The sequence below is a fragment of the Platalea leucorodia genome, assembly GCF_965183815.1.
Source record: "Platalea leucorodia genome assembly, chromosome: 16".
Classification (NCBI taxonomy): domain Eukaryota; kingdom Metazoa; phylum Chordata; class Aves; order Pelecaniformes; family Threskiornithidae; genus Platalea; species Platalea leucorodia.
Window position 1 is genome coordinate 11,485,334 of NC_138838.1, and position 17,470 is coordinate 11,502,803.

Genomic DNA, 17,470 nt, shown 5'->3' on the forward strand with positions numbered 1-17,470 from the left:
GGCGGGGTCGGGCCGGTGAGGAGAGGCTGAACCGCCGGCTGATGAATTTGGTTCGTCTCTCCTGCGGCAGGGCCGTAGTTAAGAGTTTGCCTAGAGTAAATAAAATAAAGCTTTGGCCAGACGGAATAAAATCCCAGTTTCCCTTCAGGAGGCGATGAATGGGAAGCGGAGGATGTGTTCGGCTACAACTGTTTCACCCTTTCTGTGCTGCTGCGGTGGAATATGTGACCTTTCCGCGATCGGAAAATGAATAAATAAAGGCGCTGCTTAGCCAGGCTGTTGAAGTGGAGGTTGTAAGGCTGCTCCAGGAACGTGTCGGTGGTTTTGCTGGGTTTTTCCCAAGTGAAGCTGGGGAGGAGGGATGCTCGCTCCCCTGCCCCTGCAGCAGGCGATGGCTGTGCTCCTCTGCTGAGGCAGAGCTCGCGCTCCCGGCTCCTTTTCCCTGGGGTTTTGTTTCCCTTATTGCTAGTTCTTTACTAACTTTTCCTTAGCTGGGAGTTTTAGAGGAGAAAGGGGGAAAATCAATGATAAGAAAGCTAGTCCTAATATACCCTTGGATGAATGGAGTTGGCTCCCAAATGCCAGAGCCCTGGCAGGAGTGCCTGCTCCCGTGGTGTTAACACCTGCGCTGTAGGAAGGGTGCTGGGAAAGGGGGGAGGAAGGCTGGGTTAATTTGGGTGGTTGTTCTTACAAAGAGCTGTGTGATGTTTACATGCTGGCGCAATCTGAGATCCATTGGTGGATAAACTACCGAACACCCCGTGCCTGAACGGGCACGGTGGCGTTTGGACTGGTAGTGCTTCGGTCCGTGCAAAGGGTGATGCTGCACCCTGGTAGGGTGTGCTCGGCAGGACGGAGTTCCTCCTGTGCTTTGCGCTGGGGTGGAGTGGCTGCTCACCGCAGAGCGAGTTCGTGCCGAGACCTGCTCCGACAGCACGCTTTTTGGGGTCCCTGCCAAGGTGCTCTGGGAGGAGGCGCCTGGTGGTGTAAGCGTGCCTTGGTCTCCGAGCACCGTCGTGAACACGCTCCAGGTGGAAGCGGCAGCGTAGTGAGTGGCCACCTCTCCCCAGTACACCCCAGTACCATATTTTGCATTTTTGTGGCATTAATGGTGTAAGAGCTGTTTGTAGCTGCTTGTTGTTACGCAGGAGCTAAGTGAAGATGTCATGCTTATCCATCACAGCAATAAAAAGTAATTTTAAAAAGCTAACTGTCCCGCTCCTTCTCCTCCCCCAGTTCACAGCTGGGGAAATTCAAAGTGGTAGGAGAGCAAAATTCATTAGCGCTCTACTGAAAAGTTGTTGCTATGGCCAAGGTTCCTGAGCCTGAATCTGATGTCCTGATGCTTGTTAGTGTTGAAACCAGAAAATATCAGGTGTTTCAGTCAGTGTAGGTTGACTGGGAGTGGTGGAGTAGGGTCAGACACGTAAAGAGCGATCTGTACACAAAATGGTAGGACTGTGTCCTAGAATGACCCAGCCAGCCCCTGGCTGCAGGGCACCCAGCAGGTGTTACCTATTGCTCACTCACGTATTAAATGCCATGAACCTGCTGCTTCATTTAGAAATTTTAACTTAACCCAGGGCCTTTGAGCCAAGATAGTAAAAGGTTTGATTTAGAAGTGTGTGCACTTGCTTTCCTGGGTTAATGTTTAAATATATAAATAAATTTGAGAAATGTTTTCCAACTCTGAGCATTGCAATTGCGTGCTAATGTATGAAATTGGAAGTGAAATGGATTTTCATGATCCAAGCCAGCTTGAGCTGAGAACAAGTGGTATATAATTAAAAAATCTGAGGCTAATTTGTTTTTAAAGTCTCTAAAATGTTTTTAATTGGACTCTTAGCTTTTAAATTACTTGAATAATGCTTGAAAGTGTTATTCTTACCTTCTGTGTCATCTGCATTTTTGTTTTGTCTTTGATGTGGTTTTTTTTTTCTTCTTCTCCAAATCCTCACAAATGCTCTTTTAGAGGATATATATTGGCTTGGCTTTTGGGGGGTTGCCCCGAGCTTTCTATCCTAAAATAGTCATGAGAGCTTTTTGGTGACTGTGTGCCCCTTAAGGTAACACCTCTTGCCTGTGCACTGCACAGGCGGTGGTAGGGGACCCTGCTTGTTCTGCTCACAGCCGACAAATGGTATCAGGAGGCAGTGAGAGACACTGAGATCGAGATTTTATTTTTCTTTTAAACAATCGATCAATGGAGCCAGCAATCAAACGCAATCCACTAGTATTCCAACCACCAGATTATGCTGCCCTTAATGACAGAAATGAACTTTTTCAGGTAGAATTTTCAACCTCATTTTTTATTCTGTGTCACTTTTCACACAGCCACTTGTACCTGCGTGCGTGTTGTGTGTTGGTGGCCTTGTTTTGCAAACTTGACTAGTCCGTGTCCATTCTCAAAGTGACCGTTCCCTTCCCTTGTCCTTTAAACCCAGGCTCTTCCTCCCGTTGAATTATTTTCACGTAACCTCAGTATCTAATGGAGTTCAGAGTAAGCATGTTCTTTCTGCATGTTGTTTACACCAAACCTATTAAAATTCAGTTGGTTTTGCAAAATATAAAATGGTTGTCTCTAAAGTCACTTGGTGTGATGTGATTTTTTTTTTTTTTTTTAATTTTGTCTCTCCCTCTCAGCAAAACTTTTGCATTTTTCCTCTGGGAAAATTTAATGTTGTTTGCTTTTTCTCAGATGGACTTTCAGTTCCCACTGGTAAAGAATGTATTTTGTTGGCTCTAATAGAAAGGAGGAGATGTAATGTGTTTTGAAAATTTAACTCTACTGGGATTCATGCTGAGGCTGCTTATAAGTTCACGTTTCAAGCATTTATCTCTCTCTGCAGGAAAATCTGTTGTGATAAGTAGACTCATAAAACAGGCTTCTCTCTGGCCGTTTCCTTCTACCTACTGAAATGGAGGTTTTTTTGCCATTTCTGCATTTAAACACAGCACTCTTTCTCGCTGTGAAGCAAACAGGAGAACAATAACCTTAGCAGTTTCACCCTGAAAAATTTCAGAGCATTTCAGAAACGCAATTGCTCATCTTACAACTAAAATGCAACAGCTTTTGAGCAGAAATATAGTATTTATATATACTTATTTAACAGCTTGTATTTACACCACCCACTTCTTCATCAAGAGTAACAAAGAGTCAGTGCAGCAGGAACAATCAATAAATGATATGAACAGTAACTACACAAGCTAAAGAAGGCACGGATGCTGGACATAAGGTTTTCTCCTTTGAGGAAAAAATGCTGTGGGTTTTAGCTGTGGTCCTGGTTATTCCAGTATTTTATGAGCACTGTTCTTTGCCTCCAACGCTGCATTGTCCCTGTGGTGCTTCTCCAGCATCCCATCATGATGCACGGCTGGGGAAAGAGCTGCAACCTGTATTCTGTAAGTGGTGCTGGTTTGCAAGGTCGTTCCTAACCCTGAAGGCTGCAGGTATGTTGAGAAGTGCTGGGTCAGCTCTGGCCAGAAATTCATCACTGTGGCAGTTTAGCAAAGTTGCGGTGAGGCAAGTCCTAGCTGTCTGTTCTCAGTGGCGTGGGCCAGGAACTCAACAGAGGGGTGGAAAAGGTAACATCTGTGGGTCTCTTCCAGCCCTATGCTTGGGAATAAATTGGTATATAGTCAGTGCATGTCGTGTCTTAGTAGTCTTCATTTTCTTCGTCTCTTATTCCAGCAGGTTGCTGCAAAATTGGAGTTTATTTCAATTTTTAAAGATTCCTTAAAAAAACCCTCAAACATTAAACATAGAGACATTTCTCTTGTGTATTTCTTTGGTGAAACTTATTAAACCATCCGTGTATTGTGACCTCTGTTTGGTGTTTGACTGCTTCTGAAAGTTTTGGCCATTGTTAGATGTAGAAGAAAGTCAGAGCAGTGATCCATCATAATGTTGTGCAAATACGTATCAGCTTTTATTTGAGGAGCTTGCTTTGCTTTACCTTCATAATGCTACCAACCAGGATATTCTTCACTCCTCAAATGCCAAGATCTTTACTTGGCTAGACAGATCTTTCCCATCCTTGCTCTCCAGTGGTTGGTAAACTTGGTGCACGTGTAGGCTGTTACCTTTTCCAGGGAGAGCAGAATGTCTGAGCCTGTTGCTGAGGCCTGTCAAAGCTCTCTGTGCTTCCCCTGATGCAGTGCTGCTTCTGGTTGATGGATGGAGAGACTTGCTGCTTTTCTGCATGCTTGTGCCACCTGGCAGGTGTAAATGAACAGCCTGATTAAGGTGAGCAGATCCTGTGCTGGTCTTACAGAGGAGGCACAGAGAACGGGAGGGATGTTTCCAAGGCAATGGAGGGAGCCTGTGTCACACAAACCTCTGTCACCTCCTGCCCACCCGAGCAGGTTTCTCTCTGGGTGCCTCTCCGTTAGCAGCCCTGGCTCTAGCTGGAGGCGGCAGCCCTCCACCCCTTGCGGCAAACCGCAGTTCAGTAGGTGGAATAGATTTCTGTACCTGTGCAGGTGGATGGGTGGATGCGGGGGGGGGGCAGGCTATTGATGTTTTTTTTTAATGAGATTAATTTGCAGTTTGGTCAGGTCCGCTAGTATCTGCAAGTGGGTGTCTGTGTAGGCTTATGCTCAGAAAGCTTCATTGACAAGTGCCTCCCCAGAACACAGAGACACAACAGCATAATTCCCTACAGAGAGCTGCATAAAATTGCAAGAGGAAGGGGGGGGGGGGGGGGGGAAAGAAAAAGGCTTGTGTTCCATTTGATCAGAAACATTTGATTTAGCTCCTTGCCTGGAGCATCCCTGAATTACATGGCAGTGAGGAATGACGTGGAATTGAAGAACACTGTATTCCAGCCTTTCCGTCTTCACATCACTGTCTGCGCCCTGAAAATGTTTTCTAATAACATTCACTGACTCTCCAGAAAATGTGCACAGGTTGCTCTGTGTTCGGTGGCAGCTGGGAACAGACACTGATTGCTTGCCTGGTCTGTCCTGCTTAGCTCCAGAGGTCTGGGTTCAAGCTCTGCTGACAGGCTGACCATGTGGTGCTGCTGCTGTATAAAATTAGGGTTGATTATTGCATCTGAAACCTTTTTTTTAATTTTCCTAATTTTTTATACGCTTTAAATTTTTTGTTCCTAGGCTACAGACTGGGATCTAAATAACATACTGAGCTAATCAAGGCTAACGATTGGGGTATGCCTGGGAACTGTGACAGCAGGGAATTGGCCTCTGAGCTCCAGAGCCCTTGCTCCTGGTAAATGACTCTTCTTCCTCCCTGTTGTCAGGAATTGAATTCCAGCTACTGTTCTCCAGGGAGCTCAGACTGAAATCACAGTTTGCAGTTCTGAGTGGTGCCTAAATTCATGTCTGTGAACTTGAGTCATACGTGCATGACTTACCCTGGTGCAGCTTTCATGCCTCCTCCTGTCCACCTTAACGCTAGTGGCACTCACAGGTAGTTCCTCCCTTTAGTAAATCAGGCCTTTCGTTTAGTAGATTAAATATCGTTTTCATCCAGTGAAGTCGGAACAGCTTGCAAAGTTTGGGTCACTGTCCTTCTTTCGCAGATGGGTCGGCTGAGGCACAGAGATGAGTTGGCTTGGAGGCAGCGGATGGCACAGTCTCTGTACTTCCACTGCAAGCTGTGTTTGCCGGAACATGCTGCCTCCCACGTGCGAAAATGCAGGTCAGGGTCTGAGCTGGAATTGAAACAGGCAGAGCTGCGCAGCTGTCCTGTCCCCTTCCCTTTGCTGAGCTGTGGGCTGCCTAGGTGCTATTATCTAGGTGATTTCAGACCTTTGGGTGAGGTTTGGAACAAGTTTTGTTGGGTTCCTGCCAAGACAAACAGACATCAAGCCTGTAAATCAGCAATGATGCGAGTAAAAATGTGAGAAGGGGAATGCTGGAGAAACAGGGTAATCCAGATGATTGCTGTGTGAGATCCCATCCATGAGACCTTCTCACACCTTTGCTTCTTTCTTAATATCCTCTTACTCCTCCACCTCCTACTGCTTTACTGTAAGGTCCAAAGTTCTTATAGCCATGTCAGAAATGCCCCAGGAAAGCAACAAATTGCCTTGTTAGGAGTTTGTATTGTCAAGGCTCAGTATGTCAACAGTAAGCCAGGTTTTAAAAAGTGGAAAAGACTTGCTTTGAAGTCGTCAAATAGAAAACATGTTCTACTTTCAAAGTCTCTTACATGTTTGCTTCCCCCCCCGTGCCCCCAATGTTTTCTTTGCAATGCAGGGGGCTCCTGTTTGATAAGAAGTCCAAATTCTGTAGGATCTACTTGATCCAGAATTTGGGGCGAGGAGAACACCATATGTTGAAAGGCTCGTGCAGCAAGTGCTGGAGCTGGAGCTGCAGGCTGCTGCCAGCCGGGGTGGGGGTGTAGGAGTGGGCATGGAGGCCTCAAGATGATTAGCCGGGGGAAGGCATGCTTGATTACAGCATCCAGAATTGGCTTTGCAAATGATCTTACTGGAGGAGGAAGCCCTCCAAACCGGAGAAGGCACTGAGCTGCCTCATCATCACAGCAGTGCAAGTGCAGAGCCCAGCTGTTGATCAAGCATTGCACCTGCAGCTTCTTCTGGTTCTAGCGCTGAATGGGAAGGCTTAAAACCTTTGGACCTGTCAATGCTATGAAGAAGTGGTAACCCAGCTAGCTTTAAACTGGTTATCTCAGGTACCAGATGGAGCCTAATGGGAGCTGAGTGCACAGTTGCCAGCCCTGCTGAAAAGCATGGATCGAGGTCTCCTAGGCGTGCAGACCTAGCCCCTGCGGCAGGCTGGTGCTGATCCTTGCTGTACAGCTCGCACCGGTACTCAGGTCAGACTGAGTTGATACACAGGCCATGCTGCTGAGCTTGTTGGTAATGAGTAGCCACAGAGTGATTATCTGCCAGATAATTCACTGTTTGTTGAATTCCAGGACTGCTGTAAAAATTATTTTCAAGTTTTTTAAAAAAAAAGAAAAAAAAAAGTTGGAAGAAGAGAGTATCTTGTTGAATCTTCTGCCACAGTAGCACTTACATTCATATATTGAAAGTGATGTGGCATTTATTTAGTTAGAGTGTCCTAACCCCATAATTATAGCTCACAAATGAGAGGAGCCAAAAATGATTGTGGATTTGTATCTGGAAAAGCAAGTGCGCCGTGGCCAGGAAGGAATGAGTGTCTGATAAATGAGTTGGTTGAGGCAAATAGGTTTCATCTGGTGTCAGGCAAAGGAAGCCATTGGGGGAGGAATAAGCTAGCAGATGAATGGAGGGTAACTGCAGCCTCTCTTCAAGAGCCTAATTGTAAGATTTGTCTGTTTTCTTCCTTAATTTTTGAAAGTCAGTGATCTGCAATGAATTCCCTGTGGAGCTTGACACATCAGCCTTGAAACTGGAGAGGAACTTTGTTTTAAATCAGTAAGAAGTGTGATAAATGTAATTGTATTTGCTGTAATTGTTAAATTGTGTCTAGAAGTGAAAACTGAAGGCACCGTCTTCTCTGTAGGTGCTGTATTATTTCTGTATAGTGTCTGGTGCAGCAGAGCTTTGAGAGCATCATTTGTAATTACTGCGGTATGTACAGTCCCCGAACGGGAGAAAGGTTGCAGTAGACCTCTCTTGGGACGTACGCCTGTGTAGCTCAGGGATTCTTTGTGCTTGAGGAAGAGCAGAATGCCACAACTGGAAAGAGCACACAGCAATACATAATCTTGTTTCATGAGCAGAAGTAACTACACTTGGGGAGGCCAAGGATGCCTTGGCCATAAAAAAAACATAAAAAGTTTTGCACAGCCCTTTAGAACTTCTGCTGAAGAAGTTCTCCGGAGGGCACTCTGAAATAATTCATCCTTTTATAGGGGCACGCCCCAAACAGACCTGTCCTTATTCTACCAGAGGTTCCCTCATCCCATGAAAAGCTGCTCAGGTTTGTCCTTCCTTTCCCGTGTTAAATGCTTTTATCCTTCCTTCCCTGCAAAGTGTAACTTGTGTGAGTTGTTAGTCTTTTGGTGACGGGGAAAGGGCAAGCAGAGGTTGAAGCTGAAACTCCCAAGTGCTGTGCTGGTTTGTGTTGGGATCTTACAATCACTTCTTTTTATTTGTTTTAGGTAAAGCAGATCATGGAAGAAGCTGTCACCCGGAAATTTGTACATGAAGACAGCAGTCACATCATCGCCTTATGTGGTAAATGACACACAAAAGAGCTAACACTACATACTCTTACTTTTCCTGTAGAAATGTATTTTCTCTGCTGTTGGAGGTAAATGCAGGGATTTAAATATTAGAAATCATGGAGTTCAGGCCCCTGTCACCTTTTCTTAACATTTGCTACATCCTTGTGTACATTACAAATAAGGAAGTAACACTTATTAAAACGGCATTATCCAAAATAAGTACCAAGCCAAAATGAAGGAGTGATTTACTAGGAAGCACGAGTAAATTAAAAAATATGTATTTGGAGGTATCATACAACCCAGAGAATAACTGCCAAAAAATGAAGTTTTCACAGTCATGGCTTAGAATCTGGCAGCTACCTTCCAGCTGAAAGTACTTTGTTCTGTAAGTTGTCTCAATGTAGTTGAAGAATAAGGTGCCTCATTTTGAGTACAGGTGGCAGAATCCAGGCCAAAAAGTCACTGAAAGAGCTGCTGCCTTTTTTAAAGAAGGGGAACAATGGAAATTGCAGTGACTTTTCTAGCCAGCATCACACCACTGGCTAATTGGCATGTTTCAGGTCTTCACAATACTTCCCTGCTCTCCACTGTGCGCTGAATGCTGTGTTACAGAAATGGTGCATTTGAGAGATTGAGGTCTAGGCTTTGACATTGTGGACTTTCTTGCATATTTTTTAATCTAATGAGTGAGCCATTATGTTGGTGACTTTTCCTCATGACTGTATTTTGGAAGCTGCATTGCCAAGAATTAGCAAGAAAATAAAATTTCTTTGGAGATAACGTCGTGCATACCAAGAGCAGCTAGTGTTTCAGCACTCTGTGAATCGCTTCAAGTCTGAATAAATTCTGAAATTTGGTGGTGGTTTGCCTGGTCCCGGCAGACTTAGTGTGTGTGTCGTGATGATGGAGTGAAGCAAACCCTGTGTGGGTGGGTGGATAAAGGATGGTCCAATGCTGGACTCTCAGTAGAGGTCAGCTCCCAGGAGTTCACACCAAGTACTCCTTTGGAAACTTGGCCACTTCATTCAGTGCCTGAGAAGGAACCGTTGAATGCTGGTCCAACACTTCTGTAGTCTAGCCTGTAATTTACTAGGGCCAATTAAAAATTAACGCTATTCATCAGACTTTGGTGTGTGGAGAAACATCTCGGCAAGATACTGCTGAGAATTAAAGCTATGTAAATGTGTGTGTTGGCCTGTGAATTCTTGGCTGCTTTCTCTTCATGCTTCAAATTGAAGACTTAACTGGGAGCGATGCTGAGAATGATTGGAGAACAGCCATCATCTAAACACTTCTGGATTTCACAGAATGGAGCATTTGCAGCCAGGCATACCCAGTTATGTGTTGATGACGGCGGAGAGGTTAAGAGTGGAAGTTAGATTTGGCTTTGGAGATAAGTGGACTGTTTAGACAAAGAAGTATTGACACGTTACTGAAAACCAAAGTCTGAGAACAGTAACCTTCTCCTGTCGCAATACTGAAATTCCAACTCGCTCTGCTCTGTGTGGTTATTATGTGTGCAAGGCTGTTCTTACACTAGCCTCCTTGCTGTTTCCAAGTTATCTTTTACTTGCAGCTTAGGATAATTTATTCATCCCTACATATTCGGTGCAGGAGTACAAGATTTGGCCATGTTCTCTGGCTATTTTATTGCTATTAATATAGACTGTAGCTGTTTCCTCCATTTAGGATGTGGTTATGTTAAATATTCCCCTTTTATCTACTATATGTTTGTATTATACAGGGGAGAAAAAGTAACTGAGGAAAATGGTCCCAAGATAGGAGCAGGTGAAGAAACCCTGAGCCTGTGCCCTTGCTGCGGGCTACCTGTTTGATCTGGAGAGCTCCCGGTGTTGTGTGTCTGTTCTCTGTCTTTGAAATTATATTCTGTAAGATGTGCTGCAGTGTTGATGTAAGGGGTAGTGGGGTGGCAGCTATTTCTGTTAGAATCTGCTTGGCCAAAATTAGCAATACTGTGAAAATCTTCTTAATATTTCTCCCTCCCTCCCGCGGTGATTCCAGTTGGTTTTGTGTTCTGAATTCTGTAGGGTCTGAAGAACTAGTAACTCTCCATGAGCTGCCTTATTATTGCCCAGCAATCCTACCTATCCTAAGGAGGTATTCCAACCTGCAGCTGCTTTGAATGTAGGACTTAATTAACTCTAAACCAGAAGTAGGTGAAGCTGAATGTTCTGCTATCACTTCAGCTAATTGAATGGAGAAACGGTTTCCAGTAGATTTGGCTAACAGCTCCTGGCTGGGGCACTCCTGTGTGTGCAGTTCTCTTCCTTCCCCCACTCCAGTTTCATGTGCCTCTTCAAGAGGTTTTTCCCTTCTATTTAAAATTAGATTGGCTCAGTACATGAGTCACTTTCAGTGAGTCTTTGTTATAAATATAGAATTCTTGTGAATCATTTTACTCCTGCAAGACTGAGTTTAGCAAGAGTCTCTTCAGTACATGGTAGTTGATTTTCAGGGCCTGTCTGCATCAGTGACTGAAAATTTCCTAGGTCTCCTAGGCCCTACCTGGCTGCAGGTGCCAATTAAGTAGTGTGTACCACTTTTCCCACGGCCTTAGGTGCCTCTCTGTTACAGTGCGTGGCTTTGTAAGGACAAGAAACTCCATGGCTGAGATGGCAGGCTCAGTGTTCGCTCTTCAGCCCCGTGCTGGACTACAGCATCTCTGAACAGAGCTTAGGCGCATCATCTGTTAAGCAGAAGGAAGTTCTTCACGTAAGATTACTGCAGGGCGTTGAGCCTGAATGGGTTTCCTCACAGTCTGGCTAGCCCTTGAAATGTGTCTCCATGGTCCTGGGTTCAATCCAGAGGGTGCAGTTGGACAGAAGAGCAACTCATGTTGTGTAGGGTTCGGTTGCAAGTCTAGAGGAGCTGATATGGGATTTGACTCTATGGAGGTATGTTGGCATCCAGTGGGTCGGAGGGCCCCTTTCCTGCCCCAAGGGCACCCTTATGAGACCACCGAAAACGTGTACTGAGAGAGGAGACACAGTCTCGGCACTACCTGTCTAACCTGGTGAGCACAGAGGATGAGGCAGTGAGCTCACCTTTGCAAGCTCCTGAAGGAAACGCCGTTCTCCGGACCCGGAGCAGCTCCATGCCGCCCTTGCTGGTCCCTGGAGCAGGAATGCCTCTGTGCCGGTCAGTTCTACTCATCCAGGGGGAGATATTTGTTGTAACCACGATGACTCTGCTCACAATCTGTAGTCTTCGCCTGTGTGATCTAAGAGAAGGAAAACAGTCCTGACATTTTTATCCTTGTGGGGAAGCAATGAATGCAGATGTTTTTGCATTTGTTCTCAACCCAGTTTATAACCTAGTTACATTCCAGTTACTCTTTCATCCTATCTGATTTATAAAAGATCTAGCTCTGTCATTCGGAGCCATAGCATCAGTTTGGACTGTGTGCAGTGTAGCTAATGTGTGCCATGTTGGGATAAAAATTGCAAATTTCTTTGAGCTCCAGGTTGCTGTTGAGTGAATTTCACTGGTACTGTGTTGTCAATCAGAGTATAATGAAATGACGCAAGCTCTGTGGATGTTCGTCGCATCTTTAGTGGACAGGCGTTTCTGTTGGAAACTGGATGTGGATGCTTTCAGCCTGGGTTATCTGGTGCCGTTTCCTTAGTAACGGTAGCTGACATCGCGTGACGTAGGGACCGTGCCTTGCTCGTTCAGCTGAGTGCCATCTCTGCGGGCCAGGGAGAATGCTGTCGCTCTCCTCCTGCATCCTCCCTTGCACCAGCTTCCCTGAAGTTTTCATGGCTGGTTCAGTTCTCGCCAGGAATACTCGCCCTTCCCAGCTTTTACGCTTCTGAGGGAAAGGAGGAAGAAAAAGGAAGCTTTTCTTCTCTCCGTCTCTGCAATTACCTAATGTGTATTTACCAGTAATCTGCAAGCAGAGTTTTCCAGTTCAGTGTGTTACACTTACTGTGTTTGTCCAAAAACTACCTGCAGCTTTGCTAAGCCTTTTTCTGTGCAGTTGCCCATCTACGGGTCTGACAGTAGCGTGCTGCTGTAAGCAAAGAATTAAAAACCTGTTTAAATCAACTTCATACAGCAAACGTGATGGAACGTGCCTTATTCGTGAATGGATCCAAGACAAGGTTACCCAAATGTTGTTCTTTGTCTTCAAGGGCATGTAGGTCATGTCATGAATCTCACAGGACTGATTTTCTCCAAGGGGTTTCTTTTATGTGTCCACTCAAGATCTTTCATCATCTCACTTTTTAATATTTCTTCTCTTTCCCCTTTTTAGTTAAAAAAAAAAAAAACAAATGTACAGAAGGTTTCACAGAAGCTAGAAATGTACTAGATTGATATCTTTACTCCAGATGTACAAAGCCAATTCAGACTGTGCTTAGTAACACTCTTTATCGTGTGTACCCCCCCCCCAAAAAAAAATGCCCTTCAGACACTTTCAGTCTCATCTTTGAAAGCAGCATTTTGATGTTTGTCAAAGAGCTGTCTCATTTCCAGTGGATGCATTTAATGCGAGTGTGATGAGCTCCGTTGTCCTGTCTGCTCAGCGAGGTAGCCCTGAGGAGCTGGGGCAGCCCAGAACACTTTACAGAGCTGGGGCCTTCAGCAGGGCACAGGCAGGGGCTGCTGCCCGGTTTGCAAGGTGCCTCTGGCAACATCAGAAAAGAGAAACTTTGGGAAAGGCTTCTGCAGACTCATCTTCCTTCTCTGCCATTCATCCTGATTATTGCATCCGTGGTGGAGCAAGTGGCCAGACTCTGTTCATTGCAACAGCATGGGTCACCGGGACGTTTGTTTAATGCACTTCATGTTTTGCTTGTTTACTCCGTGTGCCGAGCTGTAATAACTGCCCCTGATTGCTCCAACTGCGTGCCCCGTTTGTATGCATTATTCATTGGAGGAAGAAGAAGAAAAAGGGTGTGTGTGGGGAGCCTTCTCCTGGAAAAGACACTTAAAGCAAGCCATAAACACAGTGCATACTGCTCCTGTAATCATAGTAATTAAATGTAGAGTATATTTTTAATGTCCTGTTTTTAAAGGTTAATTGATAACGACTCTGAAAACAAACTTTGTCCAGACAGTATCTCCCTCAGTGAAGTTAACAGTGTATTGTTCTGATTGCTGTAACTATTACTTAAATGTAGCAAAGGTGCTGAGGAATAAAAACTGGGATTGTACAGAATGTTCAACATTCACTGCATGTTTGTTTTAAAGGAAGTGTGAACTTTGAATTGACTCGTAATTAAATTATTGTTCATAGGAGTTGACTGTGCTTGACCTGGTTTATAATTCAAACGTATTTTTATATTGTTCGAAATGAGTCTCAGTAGTTTGTTCTCTTTGCATAAATATTTTGAGTGCATTAAATGAAATAATCCTGAATACTCATGCTGTAAAGTAATTGCCATAGACTTCTGGTGGATTATCGAGAGCTGGAGTATGCCAGAATCAAAACGTATATTGGTTAGATGTAAATCCAGCATGCCTGCTTGTCAAAGTGAATGTAGTTACTGCGTTTTGGGGGAAGGTTAGCAGTAAACATGAGTAAAAATGGTAACTAGGGCACTGTCAAACATAGAATCATAGAATCAGTAAGGTTGGAAAAGACCCTTAAGATCATTGAGTCCACCCGTTAACCTATCACTGCCAAGCCCACCACTAAACCATGTCCTCAAGCGCTGCGTCTACCCGTCTTTTAAAGACCTCCAGGGATGGAGACTCGACCCCTTCCCTGGGCAGCCTGTGCCATGCAGAACTTGTCTTTTCAATGAGGTTTTTATTTGAATTAGGGAAGGGATGAACTGCACAAAAAGCTTTTTTTGGCCTGAATAATAAATCTGCTACCAGTAATTAAACCCATTAATTGAAATGTACAGAATCCCTTTGTGGTTGAAATGAAAAGGCCGGTTCTGATTTTGAGCTGTAGAACGGTATTTAACGTTGTGCTTGAGGCTTCTGTTAAACCTTCTTTGAGGACTGCAGGTTTGCTTTGCATTTGTTCCTTGGGATGTGAACGGAGACGAGGGAGTTGGGGGTTTCCATTGCTGTCCCTGGGAGCTGTGCCGCCGGCCCTGCCTGGGGACCTGCCTGGGTTTGCCCAGGAGCTGTGCTTGGGCAGCGGGTGGGTTTATTGCAGGGCCATCGCCGTTGGCTGCTCCTTTCCCCCCACGTCAGTGGCTGGTGTCGATTTTTCTTTGGAGCCCCTCATGCTGGAGGAAAGGTGATAGCTGCAGCAGTTACGTTCCTGGTAGCTGTGCCTGGTGCGTGTCTGGTGAGGCTCAGAGCCAAAATGGTCGGTGTGATACCGCTGGATGGCTTCAAAAAGAGGCCCCTCATCTCTTGGGGTATTCCTCCTTAGAGTGTTATGGGCGTTATCTGTAAAATATTGATATATTTATTTTATTGTGGCAGCTAAATTTCTTCTCTTTTGCCTGGGTGGTGCTAGAGAGGAATTGCACAAAGGCAGCTCTGTTCGGTACACTGCAGCGAGAGGCTTTTATTTGGTCTGGAGCCTCACAACTGCATCGCCTGTTTCTGAGCTCTCAGGACGCGTGGTCTTGTTAACTGGCTGCCTGCCAGCGGCAGTACCAATCTGCTCGAGTGTCTGAACTTGAACTCGAGTCAGCTGGGAGTAGGCCGTAGGTTTGGATTTTATGTTTCAGGCAGCTTTCTCTGGTTTTATCGTACTACTGCATTTTTTGCTGGCAAGGAAGGGAAGACCTGTAGACCTGTAGCACTTCTCTGAATTGCATCCTGTATTCCTGCTGATGCTGAGATGTTGGTGCGAGTGTGACCTCACCGCTCGTCAACTAAAAACCAAAGAAACTGAACTCAAATTCTGTAAGGCATTGAAGCTCTTCCATCAAAGGAAAAAAGCAAAACTCCTATCTTATTCTTGTTTTCTTGATACTTTGGGGTATCTTTTTTGGTATACTTCGGATACTTGACGTGTGCTGTTTCGTCCCATTCCCAGTTATTAATATCATTTGATTTACCCCCCGTGTAGGTTACAGTCCTTCACTTCAGAGGCATTTGGAAGTCTTTCTTTTTCCTTACCCCAGTGTCATTTAATTATCTGTGCCTTCCAAATCTGTTCTAAAGCTGTGTTTTATCTAGACCAGGCTTACAAACCAGAAGCGTTTTTCCCCTCTAAAACCCGAGCAGTACATTTACTATTTCTGAATGTTAAGTTACCGTTCTATCTTGATAGATCTGTCGAGAATACTTGCTGCAGAACCTGCAATTTCATGTGCTGGTCCGTTCCAGGCTCGATGTTCAGAGAAGAGGAACAGAGAGCCTCTCCTGTGAGCAAAGATTAGAGAGCTTGGCTTGCTCAGCCGAGGAGACAAGCCTGTCCCCTTGATTGAGCTGCATTAACCTCAGGTTTTGTTGTCTCCATTATGCATATTGCTTTTCTTCTCTTATTAACTGATGAAATTTACTGTTTTTTCTCGGTAATGCTGTGTTTAAATACCACAGATCTAAAAAAAGAAAAACAAAAGCCATCTCATGATCTGTCCAGTAATGCGTTGGGAAAGGTAATACGGTTTGACTGCAGAGCTGGATCTGAATGTTAAATGAAGGTGTTTATACGTTATCTGTGACTACGTTTAGTCATGCATGCAGGCCTTTAAACAAAAGAAGGATGTGATCACTGCGCTGGGGGTAGCTTGTGTTATAATGAATTCACATTAGTAAGCAGTCCTTGAAGCGGTGCTCTTTGTGTGAATAACACGTTGGAGAGATGGCCTAAGCCCTTTCCGCTGACGTCTACGGTCCCAAAGTGAACAGACACTTGCCCGGACACGAACCAAGTGCTGACTTGCCCAGCTACCGGTTCAGTCTTCTCTGGAAGCAGTTGCTTGCAAAACCTTTGGTAGTCGGTGGACACGGGGGTGAGGAGGTGGACGGGTGAGGAGGTGGACGGGTGAGGAGGTGGACGGGTGAGGAGGTCCATGCGGCGGCTGCACAGTGCTGTGTGTGCACCTGGCCAGCTTTGCAGGGGTGCATCCTTTCCTTGGTGAATGACTTCCAGGTCTATAGGCATCATCTCCCAGGTGATAGGTAAATATTATCTTACTACTTCTTCTCAGTATAGTTTCATATGCTCCTCTAAGATGTGAAGTGGCTCCTTCAGCTTCCCTGCACTTTCTTCAGTGCAACGAGACTAGAATATGATCTTGACTTGGGACAGGTTTTGTTAGTTCGGAGCTGGACTCCAGGCTGAGGATGAAAATGGCAGCTTCTGTGAAATACTCCTTAGCTGGTGTTTGCATTCCTTTTCAGGCAGAGCAATACAAACACACTGTTTTGTCTGTTTTAATTTGTGTGCGTATTACACGCAGCCTGCCAGCGTTTCCCGTCAGGGTATTCACGTACTCTGTGGACCTGATGCCAGCGATATGGCTTGTGTGGTGCTTTTGAGGACGTGAGGCTGGAAGCCCTCTCACACTTATTTCGGAGACTTTTTAAAGAGCGTGAGGTTTTTAAATCTCATTCAAAGGAGTTGCTGACCTGGTGCGATCTTTGAACTGTTTATGCCCTATTTGTCTGGTCGGGGTGTATCTCATGTTGTGTGCTTTTGCTTTCAAGCTTCTGAAGTGTCTGCGTACATCAGGACTGCACAAGCATTTGTTGTTCTCAGAAGCAAAGTTCTCGGAGGAAAACTGTTGCACACAAGTGCTTTCGAAGCAGCTGTGCTTTAGGCTTTAATTCTGCACTTGAGAGAAGACCTAATGTGGAGGTCCCGTGTCCATCCATTGCAGTTTCTTTTCACGTAGCCCTGGGACACCAAGGCTTGGATAACTGTCAGTGTAAGGTGCTTTCTTCTTGGAAAACAAGTAGAGGGAAATGTTAGTTGGAATAGCTCTGTATATAGCTCTGTATCAGTCAATATCTGTTTACAGTGAAAGGACTGGCAAATTCTCAGAAACAGAATGGTTCTTGGGTCCTGTTAACGTTTTAGAACCAATTCAGCTTGTAACATGATTGCAGTTAATCTGCAAAACGCTTATTAAGGTTGGACTTTCTGTCAAACAATTTAACAGGTGCTTCCCAGCTTTAATTAGGTGTCATCACAGCTTCCTAAAGCAGATGAGCACTCCATTCGTTTTGGAGGTGGTAGACAACAGGAAAGCAGTTGCGCGGCCGGATTTTCTGGAACCGCATGCTCAGACTGAGATCAGTTAAGATCTTAAGTTTCAGGGTCTGGAAATATTTGTAGGAATACAACCACATAGCTTCAACTGAAATCCTGGACATGGCTCTGTCAAAGCTGGCAATGGAAAACCAGGAGACCTGTGAATGTGAACGTGGCTGGTGACT

The 17,470-nt window shown here is 45.0% G+C and overlaps 1 protein-coding gene across 1 annotated transcript in view; it reads left to right on the forward strand.

Annotated features, from left to right (window-relative positions):
* SGSM2 (small G protein signaling modulator 2) overlaps positions 1-17,470 on the forward strand; it is a 62,705-nt gene that overhangs the window by 274 nt on the left and 44,961 nt on the right. The window contains exon 2 of the mRNA XM_082327934.1: positions 8,081-8,156. Coding sequence (XP_082184060.1) covers positions 8,081-8,156 — 76 coding nt within the window. The remainder of the gene's footprint in view (positions 1-8,080; positions 8,157-17,470) is intronic.